The 26,967-nt window shown below is 38.9% G+C and overlaps 1 protein-coding gene across 17 annotated transcripts in view; it reads right to left on the bottom strand.

Annotated features, from left to right (window-relative positions):
• Window positions 1–5,548: 5,548 nt before the first annotated feature.
• The window catches only part of PCGF5 (polycomb group ring finger 5), a 115,468-nt gene continuing 94,049 nt past the window's right edge, over window positions 5,549–26,967 (bottom strand). For 6 of the 17 annotated variants that reach the window (XM_060404996.1, XM_042238678.1, XM_027960240.2 and 3 more), the window contains exons 7-10: window positions 26,021–26,119; window positions 23,271–23,360; window positions 16,195–16,254; window positions 5,549–11,180 (exon numbers count right to left, since the gene is read on the bottom strand). In XM_060404996.1, the coding sequence (XP_060260979.1) occupies window positions 11,133–11,180; window positions 16,195–16,254; window positions 23,271–23,360; window positions 26,021–26,119 (297 nt within the window). In that variant the 3' untranslated portion in view covers window positions 5,549–11,132. The other 11 variants (XM_060405001.1, XM_060404998.1, XM_060404997.1 and 8 more) reach the window with 2 other exon arrangements.

Here is a 26,967-nt window from a genome sequence, read left to right as displayed (position 1 = left end):
CATACCATTTCTGTCCTTTATTGAGCCCATCTTTGCATGAAATGTTCCCTTGGTATTTCTCATTTTCTTGAAGAGATCTCTAGTCTTTCCCATTCTGTTGTTTTCCTCTATTTCTTTGCATTGATCACTGAGGAAGGCTTTCTTATCTCTGCTTGCTATTCTTTGGAACTCTGCATTCAGATGCTTATATCTTTCCTTTTCTCCTTTGCTTTTCACAGCTATTTGTAAGGCCTCCCCTGACAGCCATTTTGGTTTTTTGCATTTTTTTTCCATGGGGATGGTCTTGATCCCTGTCTCCTGTACTGTGTCATGAACCTCAGTCCATAGTTCATCAGGCACTCTATCTATCAGATCTAGGCCCTTAAATCTATTTCTGACTTCTACTGTATAATCATAAGGGATTTGATTTAGGTCATACCTGAATGGTCTAGTGGTTTTCTCCACTTTCTTTAATTTAAGTCTGAATTTGGCAATAAGGAGTTCATGATCTGAGCTACAATCAGCTCCTGGTCTTGTTCTTGCTGAGTGTATAGAGCTTCTCCATCTTTGGCTGTAAAGAATATAATCAATCTGATTTCGGTGTTGACCATCTGGTGATGTCCATGTGTAGAGTCTTCTCTTGTGTTGTTGGAAGAGGGTGTTTGCTATGACCAGTGCATTTTCTTGGCAAAACTCTATTAGCATTTGCCCTGCTTCATTCCGCATCCAAGGCCAAATTTGCCTGTTACCCCAGGTGTTTCTTGACTTCGTACTTTTGCATTCCAGTCCCCTATAATGAAAAGGACATCTTTTTGGGTATTAGTTCTAAAAGGTCTTGTAGGTCTTCATAGAACCGTTCAACTTCAGCTTCTTCAGCGTTACTGGTTGGGGCATAGGCTTGGATTACCATAATATTGAATGGTTTGCCTTGGAAACGAACAGAGATCATTCTGTCGTTTTTGAGATTGCATCCAAGTACTGCATTTCGGACTCTTTTGTTGACCACGATGGCTACTCCATTTCTTCTGAGGGATTCCTGCCTGCAGTAGTAGATGTAATGGTCATCTGAGTTAAATTCACCCTTTCCAGTCCATTTTAGTTCTCTGATTCCTAGAATGTTGACGTTCACTCTTGCCATCTCCTGTTTGACCACTTCCAATTTGCCTTGATTCATGGACCTGACATTCCAGGTTCCTATGCAATATTGCTCTTTACAGCATCGGACCTTGCTTCTATCACTAGTCACATTCACAACTGGGTATTGTTTTTGCTTTGGCTCCATCCCTTCATTCTTTCTGGAGTTATTTCTCCATTGATCTCTAGTAGCATATTGGGCACCTACCTACTCGGGGAGTTCCCTTTTCAGTATCCTGTCATTTTGCCTTTTCATACTGTTCATGGGGTTCTCAAGGCAAGAATACTGAAGTGGTTTGCCATTCCCTTCTCCAGAGGACCACATTCTGTCAGACCTCTCCACCATGACCCTCCCCTCTTGGGTGGCCCCACATGGCACGGCTTAGTTTCATTGAGTTAGGTTGAGCATCTTTGCATGTGCCTAAGTGAGCGCCAAAGAATTGATGCTTTTGAACTGTGGTGTTGGAGAACACTCTTGTGAGTCCCTTGGACTGCAAGGAGATCCAACCAGTCCATCGTAAAGAAGATCAGTCCTGGATGTTCATTGGAAGGACTGATGCTGAAGCCGAAACTCCAATACTTTGGCCACCTCATGCAAAGAGTTGACTCATTGGAAAAGACCCTGATGCTGGGAGGGACTGGGGGCAGGAGAAGAAGGGGATGACAGAGGATGAGATGGCTGGATGGCATCACCGACTCGATGGACATGAGTTTGAGTGAACTCCGGGAGTTGGTGATGGACAGGGAGGCCTGATGTGCTGCGATTCATGGGGTCGCAAAGAGTCGGACACGACTGAGCGACTGAACTGAACTGAATGGCCATCTATGTATCTTCTTTGGAGAAATGTCTGTTTAGGTCTTCTGCCCACTTTTCCACTGGGTTGGTATTTTTTTGTTGTTATTTTATGAGCTGTTTGCATATTTTGAAAATTAAGACCTCATCCGTGGCATCATTTGCAACTATTTTCTCCCCACCTGTAGGTTGTCTTTTCATTTTGTTTTTGGTTTCCTTTGCGGTGAAAAAGCTTGTAAGTTTGACCAGGTCCCATGTGTTTGATTGTTCTGATGGTTAAATGGGTGAGAGTCAGAGAAGGGAGATCTTTGTAAAGTACCTGCCACGTGGCAGACCCTCTGCTGCATGGTTTACGTATTCGTACATTCGGTGGGAGTAAGTTTTATGAGTGACCACGTGATTGGACTGGCTCTAGCCAAGCCAGATTTGAGTTACTTGTTGGCATTTTAGCTCCCAGCAAGTCAGGGAGAACACTGGGTAACCTGGGCTGCGATCCGCGGATGATCAGAGGGAGACGACAGGTGGCTACGCTTTGTTCTTTGTTGCTTCTGTTGGCATTGTGGTGACACTTCCTGTGGCCTCTTGTTCCTCCACAAATCTGTGGGGTAGGGACCTTAGAACGCAGTGCCTTCAAAGAGGTGATTAAAGTTGATGAGGTCCTAAGAGTGGGGTCCTAACCCAATATGACTGTTCTCTTTATAAGAAGAAAAATGATACCAGGAGACCTTTGGGGAGTGGCTGGAGACTTATCAGCTTTGCTTCTGCCTTCTGAAACCCAAACTGTTTCACTTCATTGGTTTTATGGGTGGCAGTTACTATGCAAATGTGTTGTGAGGGTTAGGATATACCACAATGACTGTCAACATCCTTCTTGACACTCGTAATGTAATGGAGGACAATAAAACATAATTTCTGTGGCTACAATGAAAGTGCTAAGTGGTACAGAAGTAGGAGAAAGTTCAGCTCAGCCTGCTGGAATTGAGATCTGAGTTGGGTTTGGTAAGAGCAGGGCTTTGGTGGTGGAAGGTGTGGGGTGATCATTCACTGCTTCTTCTTTTGGGGCATGCTTCTCCATTTGATGGTAATCCTGGCACCCAAGTTGCACAGCAGGGGCTTCAGTGTCAAGCAGAATTATTCATGGCTTCCAGCAAAATATTGTCTGCAAATTCCTCAGTTTCCAGACAGACAGGTCTGGCTCCCTACCTTCTGAGGCCCAGCGAGGGTGCAGACTCCTCCATACCTTTTTAAACTGGTGAAAAGATCAGAGCTGAGCCTGTGTTGACAAAGCACTAAAAATGGGGTAAAGTGACCCTTTTCCCAAGTGGAGGCGTGGCAGACTGGTTAGCAGGTCACAGCATGGTTTCCTCTTTCCTTCGGACACGTCTTTTGGCCTTCCCTTCCCTGAGACCTTCCCCTGTTCCGGCCCCTGACCTGGGATAAAAGTGCTAGGGGCTACACTTTGAGCACTTCCTACGCACAGTCCTCACAAATGCTTTCCTATTCTGCACCAGCTCCGAGGAGGGTGACGCTGAACGTAGCGGAAGGAGCTGTGCTCAGAAGCTGCTGCTCTCCTACCCCACTGAATGCCTGGGGCCTCCTGACACCGCTGTGGCATCACCAACCTAAGACAAAGCTTCAGGCACTTTTGTCTTAGGGCAGACATATGGGGCAGAGATATGAATCATTGCAACCTTCTAACTAATGTCTTACTTTGGCCCATCTAGAATTCCCCAGGCAAGGTATTTTAATAATAAAACAAGGCTTTATCTAATGAGCCGAAGAGAGCAGTCTGTTGTTCAAATCACTTGGACTTTTCTTTGGTACTCAATTACTTCTTATCTGGAATTTTTTGAAAAATACGAACTCCCAGGTACTGTTTTTTCTTCCAAAGCTCCAGATGTGTCTGGTGAGCAGCTTTGTTTAAAGACAACTGGACTATGTGACGATCTTTTATCCGGTTGGTTTCACTATTTTTCTATTTCATATTTAGAGCTCTCATTTATTTGTTTTCCAATTTCTTCATCTCTTTTTTGTTGTTCCTTCTCAGGCCTTTATCAAGTATAGTAGAAAAGCTTTTGTTTACATAAATAATAATAGGTGGCTCAGATGGTTAAGAATCTGCCTGCAGTGAGGGAGACCGGGTTTGATCCCTGGGTCGGGAAATCCCCTGGAGAAGGAAATGGCTACCCACTCCAGGTTTCTTGTTTGGATAATTCCTTGGACAGCGCGGAGCATGGTGGGCTACGAAGACTGGGACACGACTGAGTGACTAACATTTTTTAATATAAATAGTATGTACATTACATGTTTTAGAAAATTTATGAATTTTTTGCCTAACTAAAAAACTTAGACATTTTGATTACACTTGACTATGCAGAGAATGCTAGATTTCTAATTTATACTCACTCAAAACTTTAATATAGTTCCATTTATTTTAGTATTATTGCTAAACAGTAGTAATCTAACCTAGTATTACTGCTAAAGTCTAGAAAACTTACCTTTGTGATTAAAAAAATATTGAATGAGGCTTGAAACTTCTAATCCAATTCTGAGTATATAAAGAAACATGTTGTTAAAAAAAAAGACAAGAAATTAACATGTGATAACTGCAAATTTTGTTCAAAGTTCACAAAACTTTATGCTAGCGTCCATTATTTGTTTTCATACCTTATTCAAGATTCCACATTGTATTTAGTTGCATTGAGCAGCTTTAACTGCAACAAATTCTGATGAATTCTCTTTTCATTTTTATTGTTTACAAATATTTTCTAATATACCTCGTATGGCCCCTATAGTGGACACTTAATTTCCAAATACACGGGGTTTTTTAAGTATCTTTGATATTAACTTCTCATTTAAATGTTTTCTTCTCTGTAGTGACCCTGTTTTTTTTTTTTCAGTCTTTTAACTTTACTAAGGCTTTCAATGGCTAAGTCAAAGACCTCTTGGTAAATGTCACACTGCACTTGAAAATATGTGGGTTGTTTTCAAATATCTTTTGGTATTGATTTCTAACATAATTCCACAGTGATGAGAACAGACTCTGTATGATTTCAATACCTTCAGACCATGAAAGTTCTGCACCTTATTTTATGTCCTTGGATATGTTCCAGTGTCTCCTGGTCTGTAGTTTATGGGAACTTGAATAGAATTTGCATACTACTGTTGTGTGAAAATTGTAGTATTATTCGAGGGCCAGTCTGCCATCTCTAAAGTAAACATTTCCCAAAGATTTTTTATCTCAAATATTCAACAAATGTTCATAAAATTTGCTACAGTAATACTTGCTGCTGCTACTGCTGCTAAGTCGCTTCAGTCGTGGCCGACTCTATGGGACCCCATAGACGGCAGCCCACCAGGCTCCCCATTCCCTGGGATTCTCCAGGCAAGAACACTGGAGTGGGTTGCCCTTTCCTTCTCCAATGCATGAAAGTGAAAAGTGAAAGTGAAGTCGCTCAGTCGTGTCCAACTCTTAGCGACTCCATGGACTGCAGCCCACCAGGCTCCTCTGTCCATGGGATTTTCCAGGCAAGGGCACTGGAGTGGGGTGCCATTGCCTTCTCCGACAATAATACTTCATGGAAACTTTTACATGAAGGTTATGATCTGCAACTACTGATATCAAGGATGACAGACAACAAATTATGCAATCAAGTTTTTAATAACAAAGATACTATTTTTAACATGGTCAAATATACTTGGCTAAGTCCAGATTTTAAAAAACAAAAGTATCTAGCCCAACAGTACAACCATACAGCTTTGTACAGAACATTCCATAGATCAACAGAAAATACATTTGAGCACAAAAATAAAAAATATTTAAAGAGAATCTCTAAGCAGCATTTTATTTCTGCAAAACAGACATATAGTACTGATTAAATATCTACAAGTGCTTTCCCTTTACAAAAATACATATATTCTTAATAGACTAAGTCATTAACAATGACCTGGTAATCTTTCACTTCAATTTGAATGATTCATAAGCTAAATCTTACAACCACAAAAAGGTTTTTATTTGTATTAAGATGTTACCACTTTTGACAAAAAGAAAGCTTAAAATATCTCATATTTCAAAGGAAAATTAGCAACAGAACTGTACAATATAGTCTATGATGGTTTAATTTAATGTGAGGGCTACTCTGTTAAGAACTGGTGCTTGCTGCTGTGCTGCCAGAAGCAGGAAGTGCAGAACACTGGTGCTCCCCCCACAAGCTCTTGTCGCCGACCACAGCTTCATAAGGACACTTGGGCCCCTATCCCCATTCAAAAAAATACAGCAAAAGAAAACTGCCCCCGAACAACGTTAGGCTGACCCCATTCCATTTCTAATGTGCAGAGCGCCTGCTGTGCTGGACTGATGTGGAGCCCACATACACATCATCTATCCACCATCTCTGCACTGCCCAGAAACACTTAATCTTCAGTTTACACTAGATTCGTTTCTTATTCCATGAAGCTCTGAAAAATGGAAGAAGACTGGACCCAGTATTTAATGTTTCACTTGATTCTAAAGACAATTAAAATTAAAACACATTTCTGAATAATGTCTCAAGTTCTGAATCCTAGAAAAAGGGGCATAGCAAGTATACAGACACATTTTAAATTATTTTTGTTTACTTTCATAACTTTCTAAAAAGGAAGTGCTCAAGCATTTTAATTGTATTTGAAAAGAGAGTCAGGATAGCAAATAAACACACTACTTGTGAAAACTGTATTACAGTAGGAAGAGAATCACTTTTAAGTTATTGGGAAAATGCTACTGCTTTAAGAAAAAACTATGAAAACCCTGTGATGTATAAGTATTTTTAAAGAACTTTCAATCTGAACTTTTTTCAACAAAATACTACTGAACTAAGTGTATCAAGTAAATCCAGAATTAGTTGGTTATTTTGTGCTTTCAGAGGGTTTGAGTTTTAGCATGTTTTTCAATTTTTATAAACCAGATCTGTCAGACAGGTTATATTCCTTATTGTAGGGACAGGGGTGTATCTTAAAATGACAGCATTTCATATTTTTATGTTTCCAACCCATAAAATTAAAGCTATGGCAAACTCTTTTTTTGTAATGCCCACAACAGTATCTACATCTCACTGGTATAAAGTAGAGGCTGCTGGAAAAGTCCTGTGGTACACCAGAGTATGTAATGAGTACATCCATCTTTACCCTGGCCCAGGAGGTTTACCTAGTGGCCTGTCAGGAAGACATCATTAGTGTGGGCCCACAGCACGGGCTCCCCAGAACATCGGCGTGAGGTCAGGCCTTAACCTGATGTACATGCTCTTCATCTGGGGCCCGAATTTGGCTGTATGGTTAAATTCTAAAAACAAAATAACTGCTGAGAAACAAGACAAAGAGTTACTTAAAACAAAAAAAAGAAAACACCCCACAGGCCTTTGGGAAACTTTTTGTTTTTGGATACAGAAAAAGAGAATGTACTGTTTTCTACACAAGCAAGCATGTCAGCACTTTTAGCAAAGTCTGTCTTTAATAAAATTTCTCATACTACTAAGAACCCAGGAACTAAATAAGCATAATTTTAGTCCATATCGCCTCCATGGGATAAAAATCTTCTCAAATTAGAATTTAAAATCTCAATTTCAATTTTCTCTCCAAACTATGTATTTCTCCCATTTTTCATCCAGAGGGAGGCTACTGGTTGTGTTAATCTAATTTTCACCTTTGAGAATTTCCTCAGATCTGTCAGATGGTGCTAGAAAAACAAGAAACATGGCTGAAAGGAAGTATGTTCTGATTATTGCAAGAAAAACCTGCATTTGATTGATCTTACCATGAAAATTAAGTTTAAAGTCTTTCTTTGGTGATATTTTAGCAACTACTCAAGGTTATTGCCTAATTATATAAAAGTAAATTGCAGTCTAAAAATTTCCAACCTCCAAACAGTTAAAACTGTCTCTCTAACATGGTTATTAACACTAAAATGTCTTTGGTGATATCTATTTTCTTATGAAAATCTTTCAAAAAGAGATTACTCTAACTTACAAGAGCCTATTTAGATATAAAACCATTGATAAGAGACAGGGACAGAAAACTCAAAACTTAAGCAGTAACTCTAAAACAGAAATGCACTTCAGCAATGAGGCACTTTCTCTTAAATAGTTCAATAAAGCTAAACAGTTCACAATATTATAAACATACTTTTTTCCCCCTTAAAGAATCATTTTAATTTAGGTTACATATAGTTGAGCAAACTCATTACATTTATAAAATGTAGCATATTAATATGGGACAGACTTTTAATGAATAGAGAAATAATATATTTTTCTAAAAGCATCACCCAAGGTACCTGGACCCCAGACTGAATGACCTAATATCACCTCATCAGTGAACCTTTTTTTTTTTTTTTAGAAATACTTATAAGCATTTTGTTAACCTGGAGTAAGGGCCATATTTGGATTTTTCTATTAACTAATGTGATTACTTCAGTTAAACTGATGTCTTGTAACGCACAGGACTTCTTTAGATCCAAGGTCCCTTGACCCTTGGACATCTATGATATCTAAAGCAGAAATAACTGATTACAAACTCTTTTGTGGAAATAAAGTTCTTTCAGTTTGCTGCTTAAGAAATAAGAGACTAAAGAAAAACTTAGTTTTATTCTCCAATTTTGAAGATTCAGATGATTATTCATATAGGCTATTTGTATAAAGAATAAATTTTATTAGCACCCCAAGTTTGTAAAACTGACCACCTGTGTATTTTTGCCTGTGTATTTTTTCTATATCTGGTTTCTTACAAATTTCACAACCTGACTCGGGATAATTAACTAGGGATTAGTGTATTACTAGACATGAAAGTAGTCCCATACTTAAAAACCATAGTTGAATATATGAAGAAGTCTGTGGCTCAAACAGTAACACCACATTATTCAGGACCATCATAAAGTGTGTACCTTTCCCCATATAACAGATGCGCTTCTTTATGCAAGGGTTTTCACATGTTTTGGCACATATTCCACTGCATTTCAATAAAAACGTTAATACAGTAACATTAAATAAAGGAATTCTATATAAAACTATTCTCAATTCCATAATTACTTCCTATATATTTCCTTGGAAAATAGAGACATTACATAAGATGAGGCAACAGGCCAAATTGAAAGAGATCATGTATATAAAACTCATTTAAGGCTGTAAGTTTTGGCTGGGGACCCAAAAACATCCAGGTCTCATTTGTGGTTTTTAAAATGCACTCTCAATTCATTTTGAGTTAATTAAAAATTAACTTCCATAAGTCATCACTGACCTAGATGTGACTAATTTATAAGAAATCTACAAATGCCTTAGAGATGTCAGGGAACTGGATTTCACAGCACAGCAAAATAATTTCTGTAGCTGGAGAATAAATTCAGTTTTTGGTTTAGTGTAATGGTCTGTTCCAACCATTTTTTAAGAGTTAACAAAAATCTGCCTTTTAAATTCTGTTTGTGAGCCCTTCCAAGCACAAACACAATTTAACAAAATGAAATTTTAAAAAATATTGCCATGACCTTTTCCACACAAGTCAGGCCAAAAACAACAGAAAACTTTAGACTTTTTGACTTGAAACAAAGATATACGGAAAAGATAATTATGATGTTTCAGCCTTTTATATTGTCAAATGCATGAAGATTTAGCTGTATTTTGTGTTTCTTAGAGTCATACACTTTTATTTCTAAGAAGCATTCTGAGATTTAGAAGGCATCAGCTTCTGACACATTTTACTGGAAAATGCAGTATAAAAGCTATGTGTGTAACACACAGATTGTGCTCATGTCGGATTTCTAAAACCAGTATTTTTCCTAACTGTTAAGATTATTTCCTAAGTTTCAGAGGTTAACCTTGTTTCAAAGCAATTAGTCAAACTTAATTTCCAAAGTTTATATGAAACAGTGTAGCTTTTAAGAGGTTTAAAATGAAGTTCTTCATATAATTTAAGGTAACAAGACTTTTGTTGACTTGCAGACTCATCTCAAAAGGAATGGAAGACTTAACAAAACTGCAAAACCAAGGACATTATATAGCTCTGACCTTAAAGAACTTATTTATAAAACAATAATCCCAGTCCCCCCTAATTACTACAGGATCTAAAGTGAAATATCGTCAAACCATTAATTCTGGTTAGCATATTTATCTATGACACAGTATTTGTTCTAGTTTATGCATATGGTTTGGAAATGTGACAGGTTATTAACAGTTTTAACCTACAATTGCTTTGAGATTTTTGAAATCCATAAAATAGCTAATGTTATCTGCTCTAAAAACCCTAGTATTTAAAATCATCATAACTTTCTGCATGCCACACTGACACACACCTAAGGCCAACTGAAAAAGGGAAACGATGTACTTGTTAGATTAAGAACCACAATATCATGATGCACGCAGTAACGTGGGCTACACAGCGGCAATGACGTCTCATGAAGCAGCACCCACTCATCATAAGGCATTATGAAAGAGTAACCTCACTGAAACATGGGTTTTGTTAGAAGTGAATGTGATCAGCTGCCAACATTTCAAATGGTTATGAATTTCACTTCACTCTCCAAGGAGTCACGTACATTTTCTGGAAGGCGAACAGGTCCTCCTTGTGCGACTGGTAGGCTACACAGACAGATGACCCCAAATGCCTACAGTCATAATGTGCTCTAATGTACAGAACAATTGGAATTCTTCCCAAAAGGACTTGCACACTCAAGAGTGAACTATTTTGCACACAAAAAGCTTACCGCAAACAGGACAGTGGGTCAAGGCCATTTCTCTAAATATATTTCCCCATACAAAATAATTTCAAGAGATAATAATTATGAGTTCCTTGTATAGTACTCTAAACAAGAATGAATCAAATAGTAAGTATGTGAAAACTGCAACACCACAAAGATTGAGCCATATTACTAGTGTAATCAAACATTAGAACAGTCTTGGAACAGGCAAGCAAAATATTCAGAAGGCTAGGTCACGGCCGCACACCTACTGATTCCAACCATGACTTGTATTGTACACTGGGAGACGGCACAGATACCTTATGCAGATGGTTCAGTAGCAGAATGGCACTTGGTTTGCTCTTAATAGAAACAACATAAATGCAACTGACAAGTTAGAGACAGACAGTGGCCTTATTCGCATGCTGACGATCTGGCTGAGTCCCTCTAGTCCACACACCTTTCGCTGTGCAGTCTGTCGATGAGTAACACATAGTGCGGGGTTCATCAGTGGGGTCTGGGCCCCTTGGTCTAACCGAAATCAATTCTTGGTCGATACTGCAACACCATGGGGTATGACTATAAAATAAAAACAGATGATGAATAAGACTGTGTTGATACAAAAACAATACAGATTATACATAAAAGACTTTAAAAAATGTGCAGTTATAGTTTACAACAGTTCTTGGGAATAGTGATTATGACAGTTAAGACTAATTATCATTATATTTTTAAACTATTATGTTCTACAGACAGTCAACTTTTCCATAATTTGCAACAAAGGTCAAGTTCGAAAGATTGTGGATGTCATAGTGGTTGTATGTGTGAAGAGTACTACTGTTAGTACTTAGGGCAAGCCAGGGTTAGTGAGGACAGAACGCTCTCGCTGCTGGGGGGCATTCACTCATTTTCCTGTGGCGCTGTACAAGACCAGCCTGCAGGCTGGACTCCATCAGAGCTGTTCTCTGTGTGAGTCCACTGAATCACAAATTAACAGACCTTCTGCTGTGACGGTAAAGAATATGCCAGCAATGCGGGAGACCTGGGTTTGATCCCTGGGTTGGGAAGATCCTCTGGAGAAGAGAACGGCTACCCACTCCAGTATTCTTGCCTGGAGAATCCCATGGACAGAGGAGCCTGGTGGGCTGTAGTCCACGGGGTCACGAAGAGTTGGACATGACTGAGCGACGGACACACACACACGCTATGAATCTAGGAAGCTGGGTACTGCTTACAAATCACACATTTTAAGTAAGTTTGACACTTTTTCATTTTTAGCATTTAAAATTTAATGGTCCTTTAAAAAATGCTGAAAAACAAGTCACTAACTGTAAGAGGAAACATTTAGGTTACTGCCTCCTTTCAACAATCGATCCTACTAAATATTTGGACTTGACTATCATGAAACTGAGTGGCTCAGACTATCCTTCAGCTTGCTCCACACAGGGAAGGTATCAACATGTGCCCCAGAGAGGAGACAGCTTTCTGTGGGAAAAGCCACAACACCACTTTCGTGTCTTTTTTGCCCTCTGTTTTGCAAAATGTAGAATTCAAACATCACAAAGTCAGAAAGGGTCTGAAGAACCGATGGTTTTTCCTTTTCTGAAAGCTATGGACTTCCCTTTTTAAAATGAAATTTCCAGGAGCTACTTTTATGGAACCAAGAAAGGCTGAGATGGACACTGGCTTTTTTCCCCCTTGTCTCCTTGTAGGTGAATGCAAACATCCTGTGAGAAAACAGTTTCCTTTCCTATAGATGAAAGGGGTGGACTGAGATTCTATGGTCTAAATCTATTTTGGTTAAACTCTGCTTACTTGCTTTTATGTTACACTTTATTCTGTCCCCTCTGAATCAGAATATCTGTGAGTGGACACTGAAATCTATTTTAGAAAACTCCCTGGGTTTTCTGAAATTCAGCCAGATGTAGAGACTGCTACCTAGAATCTTACTACCCTAACCTGACTTCTTCCCATTCTACCCAACTCTTCCCACAGCTTGTCTCTCACTACAATAACCTTTCTAGCTTTGCTTTCCATTCCTGACTGTTAAACCTGTACACTTTCTGCAAATAAGTCACTCATTCAAAAATCCATTATTATGTGTAAAAGAATTCATTGCCAATCCTACTAGGATGAAGGAAAAGAGGGAAGTAAAATGGCTTGGTCATCAGTGGTTGGAATTTTTTTGGTTTTTGTTTGTATTTATGCAAATATTCCTTATTTATGGTATTTTTACATGTACTTTTTAAAATGTGTGTGACATCTGCCATGTATTTTTCAGCATTAGCAGTCAACTTGATTTGTCTTTTTTTTTTTTCCTTTTACATGTAAACACATTGAGAAAGTTCATCTTTACTCTGAGACTGGTTATTTAGCTATGTTTTCTTCTTGATCTTTGATGGTCTCATTTTTAGTGTGCACCATTTTAACCATGAGAAACACATATAATGTGAGGTATGGGCTGAACTCCCCACCATCCCCCCACCATTAACAGTCTCAGAACAGTTATCGGAAAACAAACCCTACAAGATCACATCCCTCCCCAACATCCACGCTCCAGGTTTCCCAATTCCCCGGCCAACTGCTGTCTCTGCTCCAGGCCCCTTGGCCACCTTGCAGCCCTTAAACCACCAGACATGACCTTGCCTCTATATCTCTGTCCATCCTCAGCCTGAAAGGCTCTACCCCAGAGAGACACACAGCTATTACTCCCACTTCTTTTTGGTCAAAAATCACCACCTCAAAGTGGTCTTCTCTTAGCTATCTCATCTAAAATATTCTATTTATCTACTTCAATCTGTTACCATCATTAGAGTATAGGCTCCATGAAGGAAACATTTTTTTCACTTTTACTTCTGTGTTCCCAGGGCCTACAAGATTACCCAATGCATAACTAAGTGCTCAGTAAACATTTGCTAATGACACTTGGTACCTGCCATTAATCTGAAATACTCTTTATAGATTCGTACACACTAGAGAGAGTTCCTGAGCTCTGCTTTTTATCCATGTGTCTATGTTTAAGTCAGTACCCGATTTTAATTATTTCAGCTTTAAAATACATTTCAGTGTGTGGCCGTGCATACGCCCTGTGATTACTCACTTAAAAATGTGACTGACCAGAAGTGCCAAATTATATTTCCTGATGAACTAGAGAATGACTGACTTTGTCAAGCTAAACAAGAATCTGGTAACAAAAAAAAAATGTTTGAAATTATATTAAACTTCATAATTATAGGAAGAACTGACCACTATATTCAAATTTGTTGTGTACGATGTACTGTGACTATATATGAGAACGTCTTTAATCTTCGGGAACATATATGCTCAAGTACTTTGTGGTCAGTTGTCATGATATGGGCAAGTTAATTTCAAATGGCTCCATAAAGAAACAAGAGATATATTTATAAAAAGATTAATAAGATAAGGAGAGGAAAAGAGGAAGAAAGGGAAAGAAGGGGCAAAAAAGGTAGCAAAACGTTAACTGATAAATGTAAAAGTTAAGGATATTTCTTTGTGTTATGTCAACTTCTTTGTCTTGAAAAATTTTCAAAATAAGTTTGTAGGAAAAATGTGAATCTTACCCAATGCCCTTTTAGTATCTACTGACATTTATTTTACTTAATATATATAATTCCTCCCCCCAGCATTAAGCTATTCTTTGATTTCTGATAAAAATACTGTCTGGTCTTGGTTTATTCTTCTTCTAGCATATTATTTTAGTACATTTATATATTATTTATCATCTTTGTTATGTTCAAAATGAGACTTGATATTGTGTTCTAATTGGAGGTTCTCTATCAGTTTTTGCCTTCATGATTATGTTACATCTGAAAAATGAATTTGGTAAAATTCCATCTTTTTCAATTACTTAAAATTAACAACTTAGGATGGGAAAGATCTATTTCCTGAAAATTTGAGAGAATGTGTCCATTCAAAGTAGTTTTATATTTAGGTATCCTTTGAAGAAGTAACTCTTTAATACTGTTCTAAGTCTTTCATTACTTGTGATTTACATTTTCTTGGGTGAATGTTGGTTCACTAGAATTTTTCCTACAGGACGATTCCACCAAATTTTCACAAAATTAAAGATTTAATCATATAAAGCTACACATATAATATTTTCTTATAATAAAACAGTGATAATTTTTTCCTTGAAATTTTCTAGTTGATTTTTGGCTAAAGATGCTTCCTATTAATTACAAGTTCAACTTGCAGACCAGACTATACTCCATAATAAAGTGCTGCAGAAAAAAAGGTAAATGTGTGTGGATTTTTGAAAACTTGGTCTTACTCTAGTTTCCTAAAACGTTAGATCAGAGTTTAATAATACCTTTATTTCTCAGGAAACAAACGGACATCAGTGCCGAGAATAAAAGCAAAAAGCCATATATGTACGAGTTATAACTGAAGGCCAGGAACACCACAATTCATCCCCAAATCAGCTGTGAAGTTAAAATCAGCTACAGCATCTACACACATTTCAACAGTTCAGTTAAATTATTCACTCACCCCTCACCCTCAGTTACATAAGGATAAGGATTGCTTTTTTTTCCTCTAAATGATTTTCTCTTGGCCTTTATAATTGCTAAATCTGCTTACTCCATTACTAAACACACATACACCCAGGACTTAACCAGTGTGTATTAAGAAACACACATTTTAATGAGTGTGGGGATTTGCACTATCACAGAACTGACAACGAGACTGAGGGAAATTCTAGATAAATTGCTAATTTAACACTTTTGATTTGAAATGGTTCTTTCAATAGTTAACATATATTTATCTGTCCTAACCCTAAAATAGCAGCATCAGAGGTGAATTTGCTAGTTAGAGTTGTATATAATTATAATTCTCCCTTCTTGGCGCCAAGAAAATAATGAAGACTAATTAAAAATCTATATTTTTAAATAAATACTATGACTAAAACATGGATTAAGGCTGAGCCTAGCTCATCTCTGTACTCAACAGTAATCCTTACTATATCACACACTTCGTCTTTTCTGTTTTCCAAATTTTTAAGATGCAGTTTTATTAGATAAACTTTCCTCAGAGGCATGTTCACTTTCTCAGTGCATTATTATATCCGCTCAGTATCACTCTGTGCTAAGAGGTAGCTCACTACAGTCCTTAGGGCAGGTTCAGTAAGCAAGCTCACATCTGCGTTTAGCTATTGCTGTTATTTAGCCTTACCTAATCTGGCATTTTTTTCTTTCACTTGTGGGGGAATAAACAATGAAATTAAAAAAAAACCCACACACAAATAAGTGCTAAGTACAGAGCAGAGATTCAATATGGAGCAGAGATTTCTTGCAGGCTGAAGCTGGTAGTTATTAAAACTGACAGATGCATAAATAATGGCTTTAACATTTATAACTTAATTTTTAGTTTGATAAAATTAAATAGATAATTCAAGAGAACTAAAATAAGTGGAAACTTTGGGGACATAAGTTGAAAAGATGAAGTTTTGTAGCTCAAATAGGGCTGAGTTTCGCCAAGTGACGTGTCTGGGACCTTGCGTCTGGGGTGAAAGCAGTCACCTCTGTGGTGGGCAGGCATCGTTAGGGTCATATGTACAGTCGTGAGTGCCTCTTACCTGATACAAAGGGCCATCCTGAGGGCAGACTTGCGAAGCTGAGCAGTTCAGACACCGAAACTGCGGAGGAGATGAACTCATCAGATAAGAGGCATCCACAACTGGATACATATTTAAAATATTCTAATGTCAAACATGAGGCAACATGATTAATTTTAAGTAAACACTTTCCAAAAGATGGCAGTTGTTTTTGGAAAAAGACTTTAATAACTTAAGTGACTGGTAAATTTTAACATGAAATAATTTTAGTCTCTAAATATGAATTTTGTTAACATTCTGTAAATATTTACCAAAATGGTGACCTATCTTATCCATCTCTTCTTCAAATACTAAATTCATGAGAAAACCCTTGCCTTCTCAATCCAGGAGAGGCGCCTTCTTTCTTCCATCTTTGCCTGTGATTAATGTCTCTTAGATCTCTTCTTCAACCACTGCTTAAGAGCCTCAGAGCTCTGCAAGGGGGCAGGGAACTTGCCTCAGCCTGTAGGGGATCCATTTTCTGCTTAAGATTAGGTTCTTTATGTTCCTCACATTAGACTCTTGGTCTCCATAACTATTTTAATAGCATTTGACTGTGAGCTCCCTGAGTCTGATCTCATTCATAGCTGCAATCTTAACAGCTAAGGGGCAGAACTGGCACACAGCAGCCACTCAATAAAAGCTTTATGAGTAAACCAAAGAATGAATATGTTTTTAAACTAGTGAATAGATTCAATTCTAAATCCACTGTCTTTTAACAGTTTGTGTGTGTGTTAGTCGGTCAGTTGTGTCTGACTCTTTGCGACTGCCCATCAGGCTCCTCTGTCCATGGGATTTTCCAGGCAAGGATACTGGAATGTGGGTTGCCCTTTCCTCCTCCAGGGGATCTTTCCCACCCAGGGATTGAACCTGGGTCTCCTGCATGCAGGCAGATGCTTTAACCATCTGAGCAACTAGCCATTCATATTTTAAAAGTCATTGCCAAATCTTGATTTTTCAATATTATGTTGAATACTTAATAAGCATAAATATTTGAACTATAATGGAATTATGAAATATAAAACATACACTTTAAAATTTTACATATATGAATTCAACATTGCAGACTCTTCAAAATGAAAATATAGATAACAATATTTCCTCTAGAAGTTAGTGTCTGAATTTCTGGACAGGGCTCATCCACACTATTAAGACACGCCCTGCACTGCTCTCCTTGACAACCTTCCTCCCCTCTTCTGGCCCGTCAGGCTTTGCCTAACTATGCAAACAAGTCCCAGACAGGATTTAACAAGGAAGGAGTTGGGTGGAAAGAGGTAAGAATCACTAAGTGGTGTTTTTTTCTCATTAATCTATTTGGTATCAGTTGTGGTGTTGGAGAAGACTCTTGAGAGTCCCTTGGACTGCAGGGAGGTCCAACCAGTCCATTCTGAAGGAGATCAGTCCTGGGATTTCTTTGGAAGGAATGATGCTGAACTGAAGCTCCAGTACTTTGGCCACCTCATGCAAAGAGTTGACTCATTGGAAAAGACTCTGATGCTGGGAGGGACTGGGGGCAGGAGGAGAAGGGGACGACAGAGGATGAGGTGGCTGGATGGCATCACTGACTCGATGGACGTGAGTCTGAGTGAACTCCGGGAATTGGTGATGGACAGGGAGGCCTGGCATGCTGCAGATTCATGGGGTCGCAAAGAGTCGGACACGACTGAGCGACTGAACTGAACTGAATGCAAAGAAAGCACAGCAAGACAAACATGGTGGAATAACTTTAGGCAGGGACTGGCAGCGGCTGCTCGAAGCCATAAACGCAACCGGGGTTATCTGGGAAAGGGGGAGTCCTGAGAGTAGGTACTCAACCTACCCAAGGACAGGGAGGCAGGAAGAACGTGAGTTCACGGGGAAAGCTGAGGCTGAAGAGACAGATATGGAGAGTAAGCTTGCAGGCATGAGATCAACGTAGGAGTATAGAATTATAATAATAATGAAAGCAAACATACGTGAGTTAATAATACAGCATTTATTATGTCAGGCACCCCTGCTAAGTACCTTATTAAACAATATTTCATCAGTTCTTACTAAAACTTTGTTAAGATCGGTATTATTACTCCAAGTTTAAGGATCAAAAGACTGAGGCAAACTATGCAGCGCGATGCAACTGGGAGGAAACAGCTGCAACAAACATGACGAAGAGGGATATCCGATACGAAGGAACTCCTAGAGGTCAGCAGGAAACACACAAACCTCATGGCGGAGAAAGAGGGGGCAGTGGATTTGGAAAGAAACTTCACACCAGAAACACGAAAGTGAAAATATGCAGTGCTCGCGAGGGTGTCAGAAAGTGGGCACTCACACGTTACTGGTGTTATTATAAACTGCGAAAACCTTTTTAGAGAACAACTTATCAGTATCTATCAAAATTTAAAACATGCACATTCTGCTGTAAATCCACACCTGGAATTTAGCCAACGAATATGCTTCCACATGTGCAAAAAGATGTATGTACTGGAATACAGCATGTCTGTAATGGCAATCTGAAAAATGTCTACCAAATGAGTACTAGTCAAATTATGCTATAGCTGCACAAATGGAATACCAAAAACTTGTTACAAAGAATTACTTTGAAATTTACTGATTCTCCACAAGGCGTATCAGCACATGAGAGAAAGAAGCTGCAAAGCAATACACATGATCCCATTTGTTTTAGAAAATGTGATGAAAACACTGCATGGACATGTTAAGCAGAATACATGTATTAGTACAGATGTGGAAACCACAGAGGAAACCAACGGTCATCCATCACGTCTCCTAAAATCTTATTACTCAAGTGTTAGTCGCTCTCAGTTGTGTCTGACTCTGTATGACCCTATGGACTGTAGCCCACCAGGCTCCTCCGTCCATGGAATTTTCCAGGCAAGAATACTGGAGTGGGTAGCCAGTCCCTTCTCCAGGGGAATCTTCCCAACCCAGGGATCGAACCCGGATCTCCCACATCGCAGGTAGATTCTTTACTCTCTGAGCCACCAGGGAAGCCTGAAAGATGTGTCAGAAGTGGGACACACTTCCGAAAGGACGGTCCAAAGATGAGATGCACAGGCATCCCCTGGGAGCTTTTAGAAATGCAGAAGTTTTGTCTTCACTCTGGAACTACTGAATCAGAATCTGTATTTTACCAAGATCCCCAGGTGTTTTGTGATTTGCATCCAAGTTTGAGAAGCAACAGTTTTAAAAAAGTCCATGTTCTCCCACTAATAAGCAAAAGAGGAACACTGATCTTGAGGCACAAATATTGTTATGAACTGAAAAATTTCTAGGACTTAGCTAAGTCTGACCAGATATGCAATTCCTAAAGATAAAAGTCTTTCAAAAATGCAACATGATGAAGACAAGGATCCAGAAAGAGCAGAGAAGACAGCAAACAGGCTGAGCCTGAAGTGGACTGGCCCCAGGACAAAGGTGGTGAGTGGCCCAGACGCCATGTGGCACAAGCAGAAACGTCCTGCTCTTGAGGAGTGGAGGCAAATCGGCTGCCAGAGATTCCGCCAGGAGTCTAGCAAGAGAACATGGGGAAGAGGTGATGTGAATATGGGGTCACCTTGCCAAAGGTCCAGAAGGTCAGAGGTGGTGTCCAGCATGCAAAGGGAAGAAACTACAGGCTTTACTCAAAAGAGGACTACAGAACTTTAGAGAGCACCCCACAGCACCAAACTGAATAAAGGACCGCAAGTGCCAGCCCAATCAGCCTAGTTTAATCCACTGCCAGTCACAATCCCATTCGCAAGCTTGCCCAAATAAATGGGGAAAACTAGCCAATACAATGAATAAGAATAAAGAGCTTGACCTAACAAATACTGATAGACATCATAAAGTAACATACAAGGCCCAACTAGTTTCCTTAATTTGAACTTTATTTAAATATATCCCAAAGAAAATGGACAACTGAAGAGTTTTAGGTAGAGATGTCATGTGATCAGATTTTTATAAATAAAGCTATAATGTGAAATGCTAGGGTAGGATAAGTCCTGCTCAGAAGGACAAATCAATGTCCAGAAACATAAATGGATATCACATCTGCATGTGTACACGTGTGTCTAGACACACATGCAGAGACAATGGTGAGATCTCAAAACAATGAGGCGCAAATTGTGAATCATTCAATAAATCGTATTTCTGTCAAAAAAATTTCTTAGAATAAATCGAGAGTCTTAGCCTCACTGTAGATGTGTGTGTAAATGAACAAATCCTGGGTAGATTAAATGTTTAATAGAAAAAAGTACAAGAAGTGAAAGAACCATAAATTGGTCAATAGTTTAGGAAATAACACCAATCCCAGCCCAAGACAGAGCCAGTTAGCAATGCCAGTAGGTAATGCGAGCTTTTCAGACAATCTGGTGTCTTGCTGGCAGTGAAGGGCAGAGATGGGAAGCGATAAATATGCTGGAAGGGGCTTAATCAAGCAAAAAATTGTTTTATTGCTAATTTGTACATTTACCCCAACTGCCAGAATTTATCAATAATTAACTGGAACATGAGCAAAATTTAAAAATTAACAGAAAACGAATGGGGAACAGAACAAAATGACCTTTAGGCTGTATCTGCATAACTATTGCCTTATAAAACGCACAACTTTCATTCAATTTACTCTTTAAGCAAATACTGAGTATCTATACGAGGCACTGCTTTAGGTGCTGGAGACTCAGAGTGAACAAATCATCACCCTGCCCTCAGATTACAGCTGCCTTGGGAACAAACAATAAACATACCAAGAGGCATACTATGGAAAACGGTGAGGCAAGGAAGGGGATTAAGAGTGTCAGACTGGGCCCACTGAAAAGGTGACGCAGAGGCACAGTTCTCTGAAGGGGTAAAGGGAACAAAGTAGGCAGGTACGTGGGGAAGCACGGGCAAGCCTGGCATGTTAGAGAAACGAAACACAGAGGCCGCTGAAGCCAGAGGGTAGGAGCAAAGGGAGAAGTGGAAGACGGAGGGAAACCTGGGTGGGGCCCGCCCTGGTGCAGGTCCTCAGAAGGGCTGCAGCTGGCACCCAAATGCCATTAGATGCTCCTGGAGAATTTCGAGCATGGAAACATGTTGTTCTTTGCTGCTGTGCTAGGTGAAGATGGAAGGAGGCGTGGGTGGAAGCCAGAGGAGAAGCCTGGAGCCCGGCAAGAGACTTTTACAGAAATTCCGGAGGAGAGTGGTGGTGGCTCGGACCAGAATGAGGACCTGCTAAGATGCAACTGGATTTGTATTTTGATGGCAGAGTTCAAAGAGTTTGCTAAGGATGGAGAAACTAATCAGGACAGACTTCAGGAATTTTGGTCTGAAACCAGAAAAATGAACTACTAATCTTAGAGCTGCTGAGACTGAAGCTGAGGGAGAAACAGGTTTAAAGGAGAGCAAACAAAAACCAGAGTTGTCATGCTAAAACAAATGGAACGGGCTACTTACTGCTGTACCAAATATCAAGTGTGGTATTTTTTTTTCCTATTTGTTGATTTAGTTTTTACCTGAAAAGAAATCTTAGGATACTAAAACCATTTTTTGGAACCAATTTTTAATAAAATATGCCTTACACAAGCAGGGGATTTAAACTAGTCAGAAATGTGTAATCAGATGCATACTTGTAGTGAAGACTGAATAGACTTTATTAATGACAATTTCTATGAATTAGCTCTTTCGGGCTCTGCCATCTGAATAACTGGCAGTGTGGGTGACCTTTGGGAAGGGACCTCGAGAAGGATGACTGAGTGCCAGGAGAGGTCCTGCCATGGATAACTAGTTACATCTCTCTAACCTGAAGGCAAACCTATTCATAACGATGACTTCAAGCACTGACACACACTGAAGTGTCCCATGATCAAAGAGAGCTAAAATTACACCAATATGGTACTGCTGTTGTGTGTAATATCACAATATACAGGCCCCAGGAGGGCTGGGCAGGAGAGGACCGACTACTCTTGCAATCTGCACTGGGTCCCTGGAACATTTCGGTTGGAAAGAATTAATGAGGGTGATGTATGCACAACCATTTGAAAATATATAAAATGTCATAGAAAGGCAAGCATTAATTTACCAAATGCAAAGACAATTAGGAAAAAAATAAAAAGGAGCCCTAGGGAGGTTTCGTGAGTTCCTCAAGGCGCACAACCAGTTGGTGGCGGGACTAGAACGTGATTTATTCCTCCTGGTCACGAGAACTTAGCCTCACAAAGAAGGCGTCAGCATCCCAGTGGGATGCAAACTGAAAAAAGTTCTGCTTAAGAAGTTACATGCTTCATTTATTATTGTGTCATACCAAGACAGTTCTTCTGGAGAAAACACAGCTCCACAAATGTTTACAGTCAATATATTTTTGAACCACTGTAATTGTGTGAGGCTACAGTTCTTAATTTTGTGTTTTTATAATTACTACTGTATTTCTTACTGCTACAAATTAGCCTTGCAATTCCTACCCCTTCAGATTTCCCTCCTATCGACATAACATATAACTCAGGTAAGACACACTAGAACGTTCACATTAACCCTAATCAAAGATATATTTCAAAATACCAACTCCTTTGGGGTTAAAAAAAAATGTTCTTAGGTTTCCTCTTTTAATCATTTCTCTCATATTTCCTGGGGCCTCAGGCACAATAATCTAAATCTGGTATCAGAAACCACTGCAAACTCACTTACCCTTCAGTCCAATCTTATATTTTCAGTGTAAAGAAGGTACCTGAAAAAAAAGAGTATCTCGATTCTACCCTACTTGTCCTCTCTACCACAAACAAAAATATCTGCACCATTAAACATACTAGTCAGGGCAGAACTTAGAAGTTTCCATATTTTATTGGGGTTCAAAAAAAAATTTAAGTGCCATCTCCTCCACTCTAAGAGTTCTGCACATATTCAGATCAGTGTTTTAAACTCACCTTAAACATAACAAAACCACATTTAACACAGACCTTAGTCTTGGGATCAGCTATCATGCAGTCACTGAGGAACCAGTTTCTTCTCTTTCCCTAGTGTTTTTTTTTTAAAGTGTCTCAGTAACTATTAAATTTGATTAACACAATGATAAAAAACTAATTATAGACATAGGAAATATAAAAGCAGGTTACGTTTTCGCCTCTTAGTCGCCATCTGGTCATGTAGATGAACTCCATAGTATGATCCTTCCCCATAATTTCACCATTGCACAGCACATCCAACTTTAAAAAGAATAGTTACAGATCCATTAACGTAAGTAACTCTCAATTCATAAGAGTTTTACACATTTTTTTCAAAGTTCAAATAAGATTCAAATAGTCATATCAAAATAGAAGTAGTATCCATTGTTTGAAAAGAACACTGGATCTTTCTATTAAAAACAAAGGCTCACCTTGTAAGTAGTAACAATTCATACATAAGTAGCACAAGCCACTGTCTGTCTTGCCCCATACCTCCACCTCCAGTTCAGCACACAGTTCTGAAATGCACTGTGAGCTTTCTTAGCCTCTGCAGCCTCTGAGGTTTTAGACTTACTCCTGTGATTGCCTCTTACTGACTGAGAAGAAACTGGGAACCTCACAGTTCCTCCTGTCACGTTTACCTTATGAATCACTCTCTCATGTGCAGGAGCTGCTTTCACCAGTTTGCATCTGCAGAGGGAAAGTGAATGGCTGTGGACACGTGGTCTGGGGGGCCTTCGAGGCACTCAAGCGGACAGAACAGTAAGGACCAGACCACAAGCCTGAATCTCCCAGGGCTCTCCCTTCCCGCTTTGCTTGGTTGGCGACCTGCATAATTTTGGGTTGGCTAAAAAGTTCAAGTTTTTCAACTTTTTAAGGGTTTTAAAGAATTATTTAAACAGAAACTGGAGTTTTGAACTTTATGTATCAAATGAGTGTAATCCCAGCTGCACTAGGTAGGTGCTAAATTATATCAATTTTTTGATGACTTACGGTGACATAAATGGGTCCGCATTAATGTTTTCCAGAAACCACGTTATTTTTAAAAGAGCAGGCAGGTAATTCTGTTTTCTTTGTCTTGACTATAAGATCCATAAGCAAAGAGGTAAAGGGGTTTACTTCGGCTGCAGTTACAATCAGGTACACAGTTTCTGTTATTGTCATTTGAAAACCAAACAAACCATCCTGCCCGAATTACCAATGCTGTTATAGAAGCTTCAGCTGTTAGGTACTTCATTAAATTACTGGCCTGCTTGTAGGGCAGCGAAATAACAGGGGGAAGAGTAACTACTACTAAAATCATGCATAATGTTCTTAGCGTTGGGATAGAAAAAAAGCTGTCTGTGGAGTCAGTCTCTTCCCCTTCCATCTTTTTCTATAAAGAAGTGTAGTAAGGGCCAGCAGTAGGACTGCAGGAGAGTAACAGTTCTCTCAGCCCTAATAACTTCCTGAAAGCTAGAAAATAACTCGGTGAGTCACACCTGAAAGTAAGGAAATAAAACTGCAAGTGGTATTCTGTAAGAAGAGAATAAAGAGCAAAACCAAATTATAAAGTTTCATTTTCCATTTCACTGTGGTTATATCTATAAGTTGTTTTTATCTTTTACTTTTTATCAAGCACATATGGCTTTGGTTAATGTTCACAATTTTTTCCCCAATGTAAAAGTTGCTATCTCTGGAAATTTGTTTTACATTTGTAGGACCAAACATATAAGAATTAAACCTTAACCCATAAATTAATTAGTTACTTGTAAGACATTTTAAAATAAATTCAGGTTCAGAGGTTTCCTCAAGATTACAGACTTAATACCTGGCAATGCCTGTGTTTAAATCTTATTTTGTTTCTGCTATGATTGTTCATATGAATACTATTGTATATAAGCTTGAAAAAACTATGTTGCCTTTGATGCCTTTGTTTATACAGGAATCTAGCCTTGGTCTTAAAGGTCTTTTAGGTGCTACCCCACTCCAGTACTCTCGCCTGGAGAATCCCATGGACAGAGGAGCCTGGTGGGCTGCAGTCCATGTGGTGGCTGAGGGTCAGACATGACTGAGCAACTTCCCTTTCACTTTTCACTTTCATGCATTGGAGAAGGAAATGGCAACCCACTCCAGTGTTCTTGCCTGGAGAATCCCAGGGACTGGGGAACCTGGTGGGCTGCCGTCTATGGGGTCGCACAGAGTTGGACACGACTGAAGCGACTTAGCAGCAGTGGAACTCAGAAGGGAGGAAGAGGAAATTAATACAAGTTGCAAGACTGCCATTTGCGTGCGTGAGAAATGGTAGCCATGTTCCCTCATCATGTCACAGCCACAGCTTTAGGATGGAAAACATCCTTGAAACACTGCACACATTACAAACTGTGCTGTGCTCAACATTAGGGCAACTGACCTCTCTTGTACAGAAACTAGGATGTTACATTTATGTAGACAAAGTATGCTGGCGTTACCTAGGGCTAAACAATGTATCACTTTTGCATAGGACAGAACTAAATGAATACCAATTACAAAATCCCTTTTCATAAAACAACAATGCTTTACATTCTGAAAAAGAAGTCTTTAAAGAATGCTAAAATGCACTGAAAAGGTCTCAGACTGAAAAAAAGAACATACCATAAAGCATGCAGGCATTAAAAAAAAAAACATCCATTTTAGCTGGGGTATTTATTTCAAGAATACTTAATGGTAAATATCTCCTCTAATTATAAAATGTTAAATTTATAAGTATCATGTTCTAGTCAGGACATTAAATTCAAAAATACAGATTACACAAATAGACTATTACATCCAAACACTAAAATTTTAACATGAAAATAACCAAAGTTTCCACAAAATTAAATGTATTCTTTTTACTTTCTTTTGTTAGAATTCTCCTTCAGATTAGAATTATCAAAATAATCAAGATTAGATTATTAACTTACCTCATAAGAACTTGGAAGTTTTAGTTTTAAACTTAGAAATTTTTTAATAGTTCCCACAGTTACACGTGTAGAACACCGAATGAATTTCTTCATTAAACCCTAAAGGAAATAAAGATTATTAACGAAAATATTTCACTATGCTTTGGTTTCCTCATTTCCTTAGCAGCACGAATCCACTCATTAAACTTAAACATCAATAAAATATAAGTACCACTCTAGAATGAACACCACAAATGAGGTGGTAGACATGATGCACCTGACCCAATTTGTGAAAGAAAATTATATCCCCTAATCTTAAAAGTTATCAATATTAAAACAAAAACAAAACCAAGCAATTGGATCTTTAAAAGATATAAAGTGTTACTGCTACTTATGCTTAGGAAATTAGGTCAACAATTTGGAAATGTTCCTTAATTCATGAAGTCAGAAAGTGGACCTATCCAGTCAAAATATATTTCCCAGCAAAGACCAACAGAAACGAATCTATTTACAAATAACACCTGATCACAATTCAGATGGTAAAGTATCCATTTCGAAGAAAGCAGAAGCTAAAAGCCACATCTAAAGCAAGAGGCACCTGACTCATTTCGAATGAGAAGACTGATGTTCCAGACAGCGCGAGAACAGTGACAGACGCACGCGGACGTTCTGATGTCTGCTCACACCAGCGCAGCCTCACCAAGGTTTCCAGACAGCTTGGGCAGACTTGTTAGCATGTTTCATAGGCCCCAGTTGAGTCAGAGAATACTGTGAGGGCACTAGAAGACCCTTTAAGTGTATTGTCATCTGCAGGGAAGTCTAATGATAAAAGAACCTGTAGAAATGACCTGGTGTCATCATGCATAATCTTTTCAAAATTACTAGTGAGTATAGAGACCTCAGAAGAGTAAAGGTTTTAAAACTAGGCAGGCAATGGCACCCCACTCCAGCACTCTTGCCTGGAAAAT

The sequence above is a fragment of the Ovis aries genome, chromosome 22 (genome assembly GCF_016772045.2).
Source record: "Ovis aries strain OAR_USU_Benz2616 breed Rambouillet chromosome 22, ARS-UI_Ramb_v3.0, whole genome shotgun sequence".
Taxonomy (NCBI): domain Eukaryota; kingdom Metazoa; phylum Chordata; class Mammalia; order Artiodactyla; family Bovidae; genus Ovis; species Ovis aries.
This window is presented reverse-complemented; position numbering and strand designations above follow the sequence as displayed.